The sequence below is a fragment of the Marmota marmota genome, unplaced genomic scaffold, assembly GCF_001458135.2.
Source record: "Marmota marmota marmota unplaced genomic scaffold, marMar, whole genome shotgun sequence".
Classification (NCBI taxonomy): domain Eukaryota; kingdom Metazoa; phylum Chordata; class Mammalia; order Rodentia; family Sciuridae; genus Marmota; species Marmota marmota.
The window spans coordinates 429,526-445,478 of record NW_026000108.1 but is presented as its reverse complement, the minus strand read 5'-3'; the positions used below and the strand labels follow the sequence as shown (position 1 = coordinate 445,478).

The following is a 15,953-nucleotide window of genomic DNA, read 5'->3' as shown; positions in this document are numbered from 1 at the left end:
TCTGAAAATTGTGGGACCTCCTGCACTTCTGCAGGCACCTCTCCCTCCATGGCTAGGATTCAGGTCAGTGGAGGGTCCTGACCCTGCAGAGTTCTTTCCTGCCCCCCAGCTTCAGCTCAGTCACAGAAGACAGTCCCTCCCTCCTGGGGCAGCCCCACCTGCCCAGGTGAGCACAGCATCGCCACCACCCAGCTTCATATGGGCAGGGGCAGGAGCAGGGGACTGGGGCCCCGCCTGACCAGAGTCATGTCTGGCCCACACAGAGCACATGGTCTTGGCCACTCATGAGGATGGGCCAGCTCAAGAGCACGGAAGGCCAGGGCTGGAGGCCAGCCCTGCCGCACTATACATACCTGGCCTCGGCGTGTCTCACAGTTGTGAAGGCAGCTCAAGTGATAGATCTTCAGGTTCAACCCAGCGAAATTCAGGTATTTCTTGAAAACCTGTAAGAGCCATTGTGCATCAGGAGTCAGCAATCCCAGGTTGCAGAAGGAATGAGCACCCAGGCTGCTGAGGACCACCATACATGCACACACATGCCGGCAGCCAGTTCACACACCTATTGGTGTGGGCTCACACAAGCTCAGGTGCATGGTGCAGGCCCATGGCTCACATACACCGTGTGCAGAGGGATGTGACTGACAGGTGTGCAGACAGACATGGCTCACACATAGGCATGCAGAAGAGATGTGGCTCATGAATAAGTGTACAGAAGTGTGTGGTTCTCATACATGGGTGTGCAGAGGGACGTGGATCACGGGTATGCAGAAGGGACGTGACTCACAGTTGTACAGAGAGACATGGCTCACACACGGGTGTGCAGAAGGGATGTGGCTAATGCATAGGTATGCAGAAAGGCATGGCTTTCATACATGGGTGTGCAGAAAGAAGGGATGTGGCTCACACATAAGCATGTGGAGGGACGTGGCTCTCCTATGTGAGTGTGCAGAAGGGATGTGTCTCACACACAGGTGTGTAGAAGGGATGTGGCTAGTGCATAGGTGTGCAGAAGGGTGTGGCTCACACACACAGATGTACACACCAGTGTAGGCGGGTGCTAGCACAGCACTGCAACTAGGAGACCGTGCAGCAGGAGCATGTAGGGATGTGGCCTCAAGCCCTGCACACTCACATCTTCGTCTTCGCTGGTGAAGCAGGGGCCGCTGAGCTTGTTCACTGCCACCATCACTGCGACGACTTCCTTGCCGTTCATGATGGGCGTGGCCAGGATGCTCCTGGTCACGTAGTCTGTGAGCTCATCTGCGAAGGGGCTGAAGTGGGGATCCTGTGAGGGGAGAAAAGCCTGCTGAGGACGGAGCCCTGGCTACGGCCGCGCCCCCTAGGGTGGAGCTCTGAAGCCACTGCCCAGCTCTGCACTGAGGCCAGGGCCCCTGCCTTGGGCCTGGGATGCGGTCACAGGACAGGAGCTGAGAAGGCAGCCCGGGCCTGTGGCTGCACCAGCCTGCCCCACCTGGGCAGGTGAGCCCTGACCTCTGACTCCTGGAGAGGGCTCCCTGGCTCCAGGATGGCTGAGTCTATCTGTCCACTCCATCCCCACGCCCTCCTAGGCAGGCTTTACCCCCCAGGCCAGCTGCCCTCACTCTTCCCAAAGGGTGACTGTGGCTTCAGAGCCACAAGCCCCATGCCTGACACGTTGCCTGGGCACTGTCACCAGGACGGGAGCCGCTGGTGAGTCAGGCTGAGGACGCCATTCCCCAGGACCTGTCTGGCAGCCCCTTTTGCCCCAGGGTCTGCTCCGTGGTTGCCCACCACATTACTCTTTTTCCTCTATGATTAGAGCTTTGTCCACCTGAGGCCCCCAGGGAGGCTCCTCCTGCTCCCCCAAGATATAGAGGGACTCCTGTCCCTGGTCTTGGGTTCTGTATCCAGAAGCAGCGGTTGGCCAAGCCCTGTTCAGCCTGGACGTACTGAGCCAGGTAAGTCCCTAGAGGCCTTAGAAGATGGGACATGGCCCTGCCTCCTCCACTGCTTTCTGGTTCTGATTTTATTGGCATGAGGCAGAGGAGCTCTGGCACAGGGACTGCAGTGCATGGCTATGGCCTCTGCCTTGCTGGGTCTGGCGTCCCCAGCAAACAGGGCCCAACCCTGTGTTCCCCCATCCCTGGTCACCAGTGCAGCTGCCCAGGTTGGCTCCTGGGCTGGAGAGGAATTTCCTGCCAGTGCCCTTGCGTTGGCTATCACTGTGCTGTGACTTCCCACCCTTCTCTGTGACTCAGTCCCAACATGCAGCCCAGGAAGTCCATGCTGTGTCCCACTTCCTGGAGAACAGGTCATACCCAGACCTCAGGTGGATCTCCCTCGCCCTGGCACCCAGACCTCAGCTGGAGCTCACACCCCCACCTGGACCTCAGCTGGAGCTCACCCCCCACACCCAGACCTCAGCTGGAGCTCTCCCTGGCGCCTGACCTCTGATGATGCATGTTACTGGCCATGGATGGTGAACCACGGTCCCAACTCTCTTCTCTCAAGAGCTTCCTTGCCACTAGTTCTTTCTCATACTTGGTACCCACCGTGTCACTTCTCTGTTTTCTAAACACCTGTTAGGCCTGATTTTTAAATATGACCTAGAGTCGTTTGGGGCCCTGCCTCCACCTCATGCCCATCTTACTGTATTTGTCTCCTCCCTTACCCGTGCTCTCCCTCTGCTGAGACTCCAATGTGCCCAGAGCCTGGTTTACAAGGCCGTCACCGTCCCCCTCCTCTGCCTCTGCTTTCCTTTAGCATTTGCCAGTGCTGAGCTCCCTTCTCCTGCCACAACTTGCTTCCCCGTAGTCCCCTGGGGTCCCTCCAGCTCTCCTTGCCCTCAGTGCTCTTGGCATCCTTATGGCCATAGCCTCTGTCCTCCCTGGGTGATCTGCCCATGTCTCAAGCACCTGGGGGCCACTCACCTTGTGCCAGACACCCTGAGCCCAGCACTCTGGGACCTTCAGCCTGTGGCCTATGACAGTCTCTTGGTGTGTCCGTGGGTGTATTAGAAGCCCATCACAGCCCTAGGAGCAGGGCAAATGACCCTGGAATCCAGTTGGTGGCCACAATCTTGGCTCCCTGGAAGGTCTGTCAGAAGGTGTCCCCTTGAGCAACAGGTTTGAAGAGGTGCCCTCCTCCCTTGGGAAGGCTTTGCCAAATCCTGGCTGGCACTGTCCTCCTGGGCTCTGGGAGCCTGGAGGAAGGTTAAAGCTTTAGACCACAGAGCACTCTGTGATGACCACCACTGACCTTGAGTGAAGTGTACCTTTGCTCATTGCCCAGTTCTCTCCTTTCCTCAAATCCCACCACTCTACTGCTCACTCATAGCCTGGTGGCACTCAGGTCAGCCAGGCTGCTGCTGCCTCTGTCCCTGGCCTGGGTGGCTCCTTCCCATCACCCAACAACCCAATGTCAGCCTGCTTTTCTTACTGACCTTCATCCCCAGGATATACATGGGTATTTGAAAGCAAGGGCAGCATGCGGGCTCCCTGCTGGGCTCCCGCCTCCCACCTTGCTCCCCACGGGGCTGTACCCCTGTGGTACAGGAGACTCCTTGCCTGCCCATCTGATCCACTCCACTGTCCACCCTGAACAGTGAACAGTGGCCGAGAACCCTCCAGCCCCAGGGACCCTGAATCAGACTCTGACATGGACAAGTCCAGTGCAGTGGGGTGGCCTTGTCTGGACTTCTGGGACCCTTTTGCCCATGGAGGCTCCTCTTACGTGCCCCGACTCTCCAGAGTCTTGCTGGTTCCTGTGCTCCTGCCTGTTGTGCCCCTCTCTTGTCTGAGCAGTGTTTGGGTCCAGTAAAGCACGTTTTCCAGGCCGTCTTGCTGCCTTTTGTGCGGGGACTCAGGAGTCAATGGAGGAGATCTTTGAAGACCCCAAGTGTCCCTCCCAGCTCCTGCTCTGTTTCAGATCAAGCCCTCCAGAGGAAACCACGAGGAGCCAGACAAAGCCAGCCAAGGGCTGCCTCTTCTAGGTGTTTGAAGTAAACTTTGCTTATTGTAACCTCATCTCCTTTTAATTTTTTTTAAGTTGTAGATGGACACAATATCTTTATTTTTATTTATTTTTTTTTATGTGATGCTGAGAATTGAACCAGGGCCTCACGCATGCGAGGCAAGTGCTCGACCACAAGCTACAACCCTAGCCCTATGTCCTCTCCTTAACACTGAACTCCCCACTCAAAGTCATTCCTGTTCACTATCTTTGAACTTCTGTGTCTGAGGCTGCATGAGCTGGAGTCTCCCCAGTGCACACACCCAGGGGGGCTCTCCCAGGAGCCTGCCTTGCCTCCTGTACTGGAGATGCTATCTGGGGAGTTGCCCCAGCACATTCCTAACCAAGGGAAAGAGATTTCCTCTGCAATTTAGGGCAATTTCCAGATAACTTGTTCCTGCAGGATTCAAAACAATCCCTGAAAATTGTTTTAAATTCTGAACTTCCTCATCTGAGAATAAAATCTTCCTCCTGCTAGGAAGAGACTGAGATGCCCTGGACAAAACTGCAAGAATGGACTTCTTGTCTTTTATCTGGCTTTGACGCCTCTTCTTTTGTAAAAGCTTTCTTCACCCCTGAGTTCTCTGATGATGGTGATTTCAGACCAAACAAAAGGTCCCCTCTGTCTCCCTTTAAAGCTGACTTTATATGAACCTGTTTTTCTGCCAATTTGAATCCCAGTATTTGTGGTACAGCCAGTGGCAGGGTTTAGCCTCTTTCCCCATGGTAGCAGTTTGGAAAATTAGCAGCCAGAGCAAGGATGGTGCCCTGGGGCTGCATAGCTATGGCGGCAGTGTCTCTAAGGAAGAGGAGCTCCACTGTTTCTGGCCAGTGGAACCTACCTGCAGGCGGAACTCCAGGGGAATCCCAGCAGCTTCCAGAAATGTCATCCATCTTGGGTTTCCCATCCTTCCTGTGGAATACTCAGCCTCTCGAAAATGTTTTGAGGGTAAGGACAGGAAAGTTTTGGTTTGGACCGATGAGTCCAGCTGGGTTTTCTCATCAGGGAGCACACTGAGACCCTGAGTGGTTCTTTTTGCCGTACTGGGTGTTATGCTGTCTTGTGGGGCTGTGATAAACCATTTGCTCTTGAGGTACTGGTTGATAAGATGACGATCAGAGGACAATATTTCCCAGTAATTATATTTATTTGGAGTTCATTGCTTTGGTTTGAAAAAAGATTACAGCATGCCCTGTGTTATGGTTTGGACGTGAGGTGTCCCCCAAGGCTCCTGTTAAGGCAGGAATGTTCAGAGCTGATGCAACTAGACTGTGAGAGCTGTAACTAATCAGCCATGCAGTGAGAATGGGCTGACTGGGTGCTAACTATAGGCAGGTGGGGTGTGGATGGAGGGGTGGGCACTGGGGTTGGTCCTGGGAGATGCATCTTCCTTGTGGCCTCCTCCTTCCTCTCTGCTTCCTAACTCACTGTGAGCTGAGCAGCTTCCCTTCCCCCATGAAGTGATGCCTCACCTGGGCCCAGAGCAATGGAGTTGGCCGTCTGTGACTGAGACCTCTGAAACCATGAGCCAGCCCCAATAAACCTTCCCTCCTCTACGTGGTTCTCCTTGGGTATTTTGGTCACGGTGAGGTAAAGCTAACACGATCTATGTATCCATGGAGAGCATGCTGTGCCCTGTTCTGAGATACTCCGTGACGTATAGAACAGCAGTTTCCAGGCTGTGCCTGACCCTTTGTTGCTCTATCTTGTAGAGCAGTAGTTTGCCATGATCTACTCCATTTGGAATTCAACTGCTGAGGTGGATGACTCCACACTTTGTCCAACCATCACCTGCTGGGCACCACTATAAGGCACAAACTGGTAAATAAATTACTCATGCAAACGAGAATGACTACCTCTAACTTATCAAGTTAATCAGAAGCACAGAGTGCAGGGGTGTACAGATTCATATCAGAAAAACCAGGCTCACAAGCTTATTGAATAGCCCAGACCACGAGTTGATGCAGCCCCCTCACTCAAGATCTATAAAATGAGGGGCACCCTGAGACTAGACATGCAGCACTCTGACCCTGTCACCTGGTCACTTGCCATGTACCTTGCCCAGGAAATTGCCACCATGACAAACCTCCAAGTCTCTGTCCTGGGCTTTAGCATGGTGCAGTTTCTCCTGCCTATGATGGCCATGGCCACACATGGCCCACCCCAAGCTGACACTGTGAAACTGCTGTCAGGACCTCGACCTAGAATAAGTTCCTGTGCTCTGACAGCTCCGCCCTGAGCAAGTCCTTCTGGGCTCCTCATCGTGTCTGACCACCTACGTGACACTTAGCCTCTCTGCCTTGGCTCTCAGTTCAGCCTCCAGGACCTGTGGCGGCCTTGACCCTTTCTTAGCCTTTCTGTGACCCTACGTGTGTAATCATGTCACATGTCACGTGTGACTTGAGTGTTACAGATATTGAAAAAAGAAAACGGAAAAAAGAACCTGTGGCTGCAGGGCTTACGACTACCAGGTGACCTGCAGGTATTCAGTGAGCTGCCACGGAGGAATGTGGGACAGCTATTCAGTAAACTGTGATGTGGAAAGACAGACATGTCTGCTCTGTTGATGACAGGGCTTACGACAATATTGAAGGTGTGTGCTAATTTTTGCAACTTCCTTATGTGTGTAAATGCCACGGCTGGCTTAGTGGGCTACAGTCCCCATAGCTGCAGAGACACAGCTCCACCTACTTTGCTAGATGGGGGTTTCCATGTGAGAATGAGCTCCGATGCTGGGTGGAAGGGACTCCTGCTTGTCCCCAGGTTGGTCAACAGTGCTAAGTTTGCTTTTCCTTTTTCCACACCACCTGTTTCTCATGGGGGCCGGCAGAGGCCTGGCCAGGCGGGACCCAGGCAAGCTCCCTGGGCTGGGCTGCTTGGAAACAAGTCACAACCCCTTCTTCACTCCCAATCGCAGGAGGTGCTCCAGCTTTGCTCCCACCAGAGCGACCCGTGCTCCCTGCTCCCTTGGGCCTGAGTCCCACAGCAGGCCCTGGCTAGGGCTGGGGAAGGTGTGGGTGGGGTCCCAGGCCTGGGCGCCCCAGGAAGCGGGGAGGTTGGGAGGAAGGCCCTGTGTACAGAACCGAGGTTTCCAGCTCCATGGGGTGTAGAAGCTTGCGCAAAGCCTGCAGGTGCTTGTGGCCAAGGTCCTCTTCACTTCCAAGCCCTTTCACCTGCTGCCTTGGCTGTGCCCTCTTGGCATCTGGGACCAAGGAATGATAGGTGGGGCCTCAGGCGTGGACGCTGTCCAGCCCTGCGGCTGCTTTCTCCCCTCCTCCGGGTTGTTTTCGCATTGCTCCTATAGACCCAGGCAAACTGGGCTGGGAGTGGTGCCAGGGCGGCTCTGCCAGCCTGAGGTAGCTGCTATCCCGAGGATGCCTGGGCTGCTCCACCCCGGGGTCTGTGTGCCGCTGGCACTGTGTGACAATCCTCCAAGGAGGCTTCTCCAGCGCTCTCCAAGGCGGCATCTCATGATGCTCTGGGCACCTCCCTGGCCAAGCTGGCTGCTTCCTGCACCTGCAGACCGCCGAGCTCCACAAGCCAGCAGCTTACTGTTCTCTTTCTGTCCAACATCTCTGCTAGCCTGGACCTGCTTGAAGCCTCTCTTGGTGCTACCTGTACTCCATGGCCACGCTCTGCTGTTCCCTCAGTACACTGAACTCCAGAGTCTCTCTGATTATTAAGGGTGATACATTTGGTGCCCATAAGTGGGACCAGAAGCAAGACCACCTTGGAAGGACCCTGTGGCTCCCGAGACCACAGTGCAGCATAGAGGCCTGGGTCTGTCCCCAGGGCTCACCTTTCTGTCTGGGGAGCCTTCTCCCAGTCCAGGCCCCCCTTTTGGTGGAGGCCCTGCTGACCTTATTTGAAGTCTGATTTAAATGCCTTGAGTAAGGGACCTTGAAAGTCTTTGGGGACCCTGGGAGCCTCTGTCTTTCCTGGGCACTGCTGTGTCCTGCTGGAGTGGTGCCTTGTGTGGCTCTAAGTGCCTGTGTTCATGGCTAATCTGAAACTGGGAGCACTCTTGTGTGGTCTCTTCTGGCTATTTGTGCATCTGGGCAGCCTGGACAGCCTCCTGGGACATGGCTGGCTGGGAAATCCATGCACATCTTTGATGGCACATGGCACCGGGACATGTTTGTTTCCCGGGGCCATGCTAACTCCCAAGCCTTCCTCAAGCACAGATACTGCTACACTGAAATGCAGTCTCAGGGCCAGAGTGCAGCCCTTCCCTTCCCTCCCTACAATCACCTCTTCCTGCTTGACCCCTTCGTGCTGAGGGCTGAGGTCCTTCTCTCCAGAGCCGTGACCCAGCGGCCAGCAGGAAGCTTCTGAGGGAAAGTGGAGATGCAGGATGCCTAGTGTCTCTGTGCCTGCACTTTGGCTGTGTAGGAAGCAAGGCTGATAACTGCTGTTCCTTAGGAGCAGGATGTGCAGCTTCCATGTGCGCCGGGCCCCTGCTGCTATGCAGAGGCAACACCTACCCTGGAGGGTCCAGGGTCCAGGCCAGAGGAAGCCTTAGGCTGGGCTCAGCAGGGTGGCCTCTCCACAGCCTCTCAAGGAGGCTGTATGCCCTGCTTTTAGGAGACCACTGTCTCCTCTAGCCTCCCTGATTTAACTTCCCTGGGGTCTTTGCTCCTACCAGGGCTCCGTACCACATGAGACCTGTGCTGTTTTCATCTGCCACGTTAGGGTTAACTCTGGACCAGTCAGGACCTAAAAGGCATCAACCCACTTGCTCGGAGACTCAGACAAGACCCGAAGACCCCAGAAAGGAGCCAGAAAATGTTTTATCACGGTCTGCTCTCCCAGACTGCTCTCTAATGCCAAGCTGAAAGATGGGTTTTATTTAAAAGGAAAATTTGAAATTATGTCTGTGAATTTGTTTTCTGTCTATGTGTGTGCTCTGTATCTTGAGATTTTTCTACCATAGATTTACAAGAACTCTATTTTTAATTGTCTTAGAGATAAATGGGTGCTCATAAATTAAATTTACTTAGAGATAAATGGTTGCTCATAAATTAAATTTAAGCTTGCTAAAAATATATAGTAGTTAACCCAAATGCTTTTCATTCACGTAACGTAGATGAATCTTTCATAAGTAAACTGATTTTAAGTTTGTCAGATGCCCAGTACTGTCCTGCACACTTCTGACTTGCTGCCACAAAGCTCTTAAACGTCAATCCAACCTCAGAGTAAGACTGTCTGCTTTTGCATCTCTGATAAGCAGCCTTGAAAGGCACCATTGGCTTGGTGAAACTAAGCTCTTCTAGGCTGTGAGTACTTCAGCACCAACACTGGGTGGCAGAAGCACAGTCTGACCCCAGGGCAAGCATGCAGACGAAGGGCCATTGCTCCTGGGCATTAAGTACACCCAGGTAACTTGTAGGGCTTTTCTGTGACAGAGAAATAACTTGAAATGAAGCTTATGCTAGCCTGATGTTTAGTTTTCATATGCAATAGAGATATGATAGTTAAAAGTAAATAAATTAGGTAAATGCAAATGGAGTAGGTGTTCATAAATGGACTTTTCATGTAATTAGAAAAAATTAGAAAAAGTATCTATTAAGTAATAGACACTCATAATATGTCTATGTCACTTCTAAGTTGCTGACAATACTGAAATGTCAGTTGCTCTATGAGGAATCGTGTTTCATAAAATCTGTCTGGTGAACTGTCAGTGTGGGGCAGGCAGTTTGAAATGGCTCACTTCCTGGGTTTGTTCAGTGAAAATTAAAGTTACCAAGAATTAAATACCCTGATTTACACACACACACACACACACACACACACACTGTAAAGAACACAAAAGGAAAATGACTTCTTGAACAAGAAAGAATAAACTTAGGGCTAACATATGTCACAAAAGGGATTTCTGTGTGGTCAAGTTGTTAAAGTTGTTGATAGGTTTCTGAAAATCTAGCATGATATACTGGCACAAAACCAGAATCTAGCCCACTATGCTGAAATAAACAGATGTTCTTAGAGTAACTGATCTACTTAGGAAGAGTTTGCAAGAGGTCTTGGTGTTTAATTCTGAAGTCAGTCTCTTTAAGGCTCAGCTGCCCGGAGCGGCCCCTCTCTGCCTTGCCCTGTGCAGTTGACTTCTCAGCTGAGGTGGTGGTCCCTTGGTTTCTTGGCCCACTTCTGTGAGGCCCTGGGTCTTTCTCCCCTGTTCTGCCTCTGTTCTTGTGGCCAGGACTGGAGCTCTGCTTGTCTCCAGGCGCCCCTTGGTGTGTCTGAACAGTTGGTGGCAAGCCCCACCTGGCATACTCGTGGACCACACGTCTGGTCACACTCAAGGGCCCCTCCAGGGGTGGATCCCAGGCTGTCTGAGCAGGGGCCCAGGCCCTCCGCCGGGTGGCATTCTCTCTTCCTTGTCGTAACTGGCCCAGGAAACAAAGCCTTTTGTGTCTTTGTTGGTTTTTCCCCTTACTAGAAAAACTGAGCCTTAAGAGAGTTGTTTTGCTTTGCTTTTTCTGACTCCTAGTTGTCACTCTGGTTAATGGCTTTTTCTCCATGAGCTGTGATCCTGCTCTGAATAGATGTTTTAAAAGCCCTGACAGCTGTGGCTGCCAAGGATACACTAAGGATCAAGGTTCTACATTAAGTCTTTTTCACCCTAACCTATCTGGAGGCCTTCCAGCTCAGCCCTGGAGGACCTCAGAGGACTCACCATTCACCTTGTAGAGGTGGGGCCCGAGCCTGGCAGGCCATGGGGCAGGTGGGCTGTGAGCGGGGCCTTGTGCCCATCTACTCCGTGTGTGCTTGCTGGGAGGTGTGCTGGTGCGAATGTGCTGAGCTGGTGAAAGGGAGTTGGTCCTGGTGTGACAAGGCCAGAGTGGCCGTGCCTGGAGATGCCAGGTGACGAGGAGCCAGCCCCGTCCTCTTGCCCGGATTCCAAGCGCAGCTGCTCTGTCTCGCCCCCAGCTTTGATTCTTCTACAAAAAGCATTTACTGTCAGATTTATGGAAAGGACTATGACAGATACACCTGAATACAGGTTTCCAATAGCCCTAAGACCACTGGACAAACGGAGTTCCTGGAACTCTGGTGAGGAAGCTGGTGCTGGCCTATGTCACTGCTCACTAGGCCCAGGGGACCAGCTCAGGAGACCAAGGGGCTGCTGGAATCGGGGATTTTATGTCTAGTGTTTGAAACATTGTTGCTCTTTTCCTGACTGTTACAGTTTCCTAGAGTGGAGGAGACTTTTTTTGAGCTCTCCATGGTCGCTGCAAGTTGGTAAACAGACTTCTGTAAACAATGGCAGCAGCATTTACTTTCCCAAATTAAAAACCGTGTTTCTAATGCTTATGGAGATGCAGCTGCATGCAGAGCTTCAGAGCTTCAGAGCGTCAGTGGGACAGTTCTCCCCACGGTGACTACCCCGGCTGGGAGGGTGAGAGTACACAGCTGTCCACTCCCAGGGCCCCAGAGCCCTGGAGGCAAGGCCCTACAGGACAGCTCAGTTTCCACCTCCTTTGGCTTTCTGACCTCCTAGGTCTCTAGGCCCAGATTACTGATGGCAGGGCCCTTTTCTCATTGCATTTATATAGACGAGCACGCCAAATCTGGTGAGACTAAACTAATTTGAGAATTAAAGAGGTTATCTTTGGTGAGAATCAGTATGAGTATTGGAAAACTCTGTAAGGAAAATCTAAATGCACTTGTTATTAGTTAATCGCTCTGCTCACTGTTTCTGTTTTTAAAAATTATCAACCTGTGGATCAGACTGGATCCTAAATTCTTCCAGCTTTCTCTAATAATATCTGCTACAACTATCAGACCTAGATCAGAAACTGCTCTTTCCTAGGGCCCCAGAGCAGGGTCTGGACCACCTGAGGTGACCAGAAGGGGACAGCATGTGCCTGATATGGCTGCAGAGTCTGTCCCCAGCTTGTTGGCGCACGGCCAGACGTGTGGGAACCACAGTGACACTCTCCCCCTTTTCCTTTGGGCCTGTCTTATGCATCTGGTGCCAAGGTGACAGTGACGTAGTGACAACCTCATAGCCAACTCTGTGACTCTGACGTAAGAAGCCCTATGGTCCATCCAATGGGTAACTTGGCAATATCACTTTTCTGTTCAGAATGATATTAGTGTCCTCTTATAAAACATTCTCCTTACTGGGAACGCGGCACGTTGGACATTAATGGGTAACCCTGCTGCAGCCTGTCTATTGCTTAAATGATAAAATGTGCCAAGACTCTTACACACAGTGCTCCAGGGAAGCCTCAGGGAAACTGAGATCAGCTCCACAGAATGAGCACATAGGCTCTCGCTGCCTCCGTTTCCCCAGATGCCCATGTGGGTGTCTGACTCGTCATCTTCGAGCCAAGGTCCACAGCTCAGAAGCGTTATGAAAACCAGGGTTATCATATTCCTGTTATTTTGCATATTTCCTTGTAAAATTGTACCTGCCGTCTTTGCAGAAATACAACTCCCAGCATAATTATGTTGGCCCAGTACTGAGATGGTCCGGCAAGGCCACACCTGGCAACAGCAGGCAGATGGACTCACCAGGACTCTTCTTTCTGGCTTCTGTGTTGCTCCAACATGGTTACAGGGTTTCAACCCAGTCTTCCATGTGGGACCTGGCCAACCAGCTGGGACAGGTCCATTCAGTACCCAGGGACATGTAGGACCTGCCTGCGAGTTAGTTCATCAGCAAAGCTTTGGAGCAACTTTGATCAAAATGGGGGAGATGTGAATGTTGACCCCAGGATGAAATCATTCCTGGCAGTCCTGGGCAGGATTGGGTCTGGGGAGTAGGGGGGGGGGCTCCTGCCTTTTCTCGAGATGAACACCTTCTTAAGGGCTTTCCAGAGAGATCCCCTCCCATTGCACACATGCCCCATGACGGCCGCGCCTGGCACTATGTGCAGGGATTTCCATCACGTGGCTCTTAGAGCTTTCCGAGGCTTCCACAAGTCAGCAAGTCGTGGATACCTCCACTACACTGAGCAGCTGCTGTCTAGACTGGGGACCAAGGGACTCCACAGGTAAGCGGCTACACGAACCCTCCCTCTTGGTCTTTAAAAGTCTTTGCCTGGCCTGGACTCCTGCAGTGTGTCCCACTCCCTTCCCCTCTGGTGGTTTCATAGCTAGTGCCATTCCATTCTTACAGCTTGACCTCCTCCTTGTGAAAGCCTTGTCCAGGGGCCGTGGACCATGATGCATGGCTGGATTCTGACAAGTCAGGGGCAATAGAGACCCAGCGTCCTCCTTCTGGGATTGTGGGCCCTTAGGCCCAGGCCTGTGAGCTTTGAGACCTTGTCCAGTCCTGGGCTCTAGGAGTCCTGGGCCTGGCCTAAGACCTGGAGCAGCCTGCCACCTGGTCTTAAGTTCTGTCTCCACATAGGCAGCCCTGGGGTCCGGAGCAGATGAAGCTGGAGACCATGGTAGCCCCCCAGCTCCTGGCACTGTACACTCCTGAGCTGGTGTTTGAGCAGAGCCCCACCAAGCAGCCTACTCCCTCTACACAGCCACATGTAGGACAGACCGCTGGAGAGCAGGGCCACCCCCCACCAGCCTGGCCCCTGGAGGTCTGAGACCCTCAGTGGCAGAAGGATGGCCTGGTGGCTCAGGGAGCCGTTTTGTCACAGCCTGCTGTCCCCACCCTACCCTACGCTGAGTATAAGGATCTACCTGCATTTGGGAGAGAGGGGAGTGAGGAGAGAAGAGAGGAGGGAGGAGAGGAGCGAAGGATGGAAGGCCGGAAGGCCGGAGGAAAGAAAGGAAAAGTGAGGGTGGGGGAAGGGAGAGGGAACCAGGGTGGAGGGGAAGGTGATCAGGGTCCCAGACATCACATCCTGGTTTTCCTGGTAATTCATGCGCCTGACATTCCACCTGACTCACGGTTGACCCATTTTTTAGAAAGAAAGTGTGGACCAAGGTAATCCCGGGGATTACCAAATCCAGGTCGACGGTGCTGCTGTTTATAGCAGACAAGAGTAAGAGGATTGCCGCTGCCTGCTCCTTCCCTGGGTCCAGGAGCAGGGTGGCAGCTGCACCTGGGGAGTGGGCAGCCCCACTAGGATTCCCTCTCCAAGGCTCCTCTTCCATTCTGAGCCCCGAACCTCATCCTCCCCCTGCCCGGCCTTGGACCTCATGCATCCCCACCCAGCAGCATGGTGTTCTATGGGGTCAGGGCGCTCCTGCTTCTGCCAGGGCTGGGAGAATGGGGCTCCTCTTCCTGCTGGCCTCTGCACCAGCCCTGGCTCTAACCCCTCCAGGGCTGCCACCTCGGCCACTGCAGAGCAGGACTCTACACGCCTGCTGGCCAGTGTCCCCACCAAGATTGCCCTGCAGTTGCCTCCTGAGAAACCTCAGGGTCTCGTGGTCCACACTCCTACTCCATGCACCAGGGGTCCCTGGCTTCAGGACCTGTATGCAGAAACCTTGGTGAGGTTTCAGCCAGACCTGGGTAGCCCTGGGCCTGGCCAACAACTTCAGCTTGAAGGACTTTCCAGGACCTTTGAACTGCTCGTGGTGGGAGCTTTCCTGGAGCTCCTTCTACCGAGTGTGCAGGTGGCCAGCTCCTAGGAGGCTAGGCAGGAGACTCGGCACAGTGTGACTGGGCTCCAGCGGGGGTAGGAGGTGGGCACACCAAGAACTCCTCTGTGGGGAGCAAGCACTGCCCAGGACAGGAAGCCAGGACCTGCATGGGCACCTGCGGCTGGGGTGCTCACCTGGGTCACGTCCGGCACGTTCACCATCTTCTTGGTCTGAGCCACGTGGCCCACGACTCCGATGTCCAGAGGGAACACGATCTCAGCATCAGGGGGCACCAGGCAGTCCTCTAGGGTGCTGCCCGGTTGCACGCTGAAGAGCCGCGTGGCGAGCTCAGCCATGCCGTTGCGCTGGCGGTACATGAAGAGGCTGCAGCGGTCAGCCTGCAGGATGGTGCAGAGACGCTGCAGGAGTGTGAAGACCACGCGCTCCATGCTGACGTTCTCTTGCGTGTCCTGCACCAGCGCAAACAGCGCGGCACTCTCCTCCACCTGGCACAGCTCTCGGAGACTGCTGCAGTCCACCAGGCACCCGTCCTCACAGGCCCCAGCCACATGCTCAGGGCTCAGCTGCTTCTCGAAGTACTGGTGGGCAAAGTCAGGATTCCCGTCAAGGAAGCTGCGCACCTGCTCCTCACTGAGGCTCATGGTGTCTGCGGCTGTGCGCCACTGCGGGGTTTGCATGGACTCTGCAAATACCTTCGTCAGCAAAGTCTTTCTTAATGATGATTAGGGAGCCGGGGGGAACAGCTGACTCACATCCACAGAGGGGGCTGCCTCCACCACCCTCAGACCCAGAGTCGTCCCTCCTCTCCTGAGAAAATCGGCCCCCGGAATAGGGGCTGGGGTGCCGCGGGGGCTCCTGCCTGTTTCAGGGGCCATGGGCAACTGGGGGCAGGCATGTGGCTTCTGGTGGAACAGGCCCTGAGCTCTGACCCCTAAGAGATAATCCCAGGAACACCAGGACTCCTGCTTCGGGAGCCCTTGGGGATTCGGTTGGTCTGACAGGCCATCTCGGGTCCTCCGGAGGTCCTGGCCTGGGCTCAGATTTGCTGGGAGGCAGAGGGCACTGGCTCTACCTCCAGGAGGTACAGACTACTCTCAAAAGGGAGAGGGAGGTTGGGGTAGCCATATTTGGGGGAAGGTATTGGCCAGGGGTAGGGGTGGGACTGATGTGGGGCTCCAGGCAGACAATCCCCAGCACCTGACACACTGTGTCTGTGTCTCAGATGGAGTCCAGTTGCCCAGACAGCCCCTGGATAAGGGCTTCAACAATTTGCTCCAGGTGTCCTGCAGATATTAGCAGGAAAGTTTGGGTAAGAACTAAGGACAGAGCTGCTCTGCCTGGCTCTCTTGCAGCAAGGAAGCCCTTTTTACGCAAAACAAAGGAGACTTCGATGCTGGGCATGTTTTGCATGAGTGTGCAGGCATGGGTGCGGGCATTGGATTGG

At 53.8% G+C, this 15,953-nt stretch overlaps 1 protein-coding gene across 1 annotated transcript in view; it reads right to left on the bottom strand.

Moving 5' to 3' along the window:
• Pde6b (phosphodiesterase 6B) overlaps positions 1 to 15,169 on the bottom strand; it is a 45,520-nt gene extending 30,351 nt beyond the window's left edge. The window contains exons 1-3 of the mRNA XM_015481829.2: positions 14,683 to 15,169; positions 1,133 to 1,285; positions 354 to 443 (exon numbers count right to left, since the gene is read on the bottom strand). Of these exons, the coding sequence (XP_015337315.1) occupies positions 354 to 443; positions 1,133 to 1,285; positions 14,683 to 15,150 (711 nt within the window). The 5' untranslated portion in view covers positions 15,151 to 15,169. The remainder of the gene's footprint in view (positions 1 to 353; positions 444 to 1,132; positions 1,286 to 14,682) is intronic.
• Between the last annotated feature and the right edge of the window lie 784 nt (positions 15,170 to 15,953).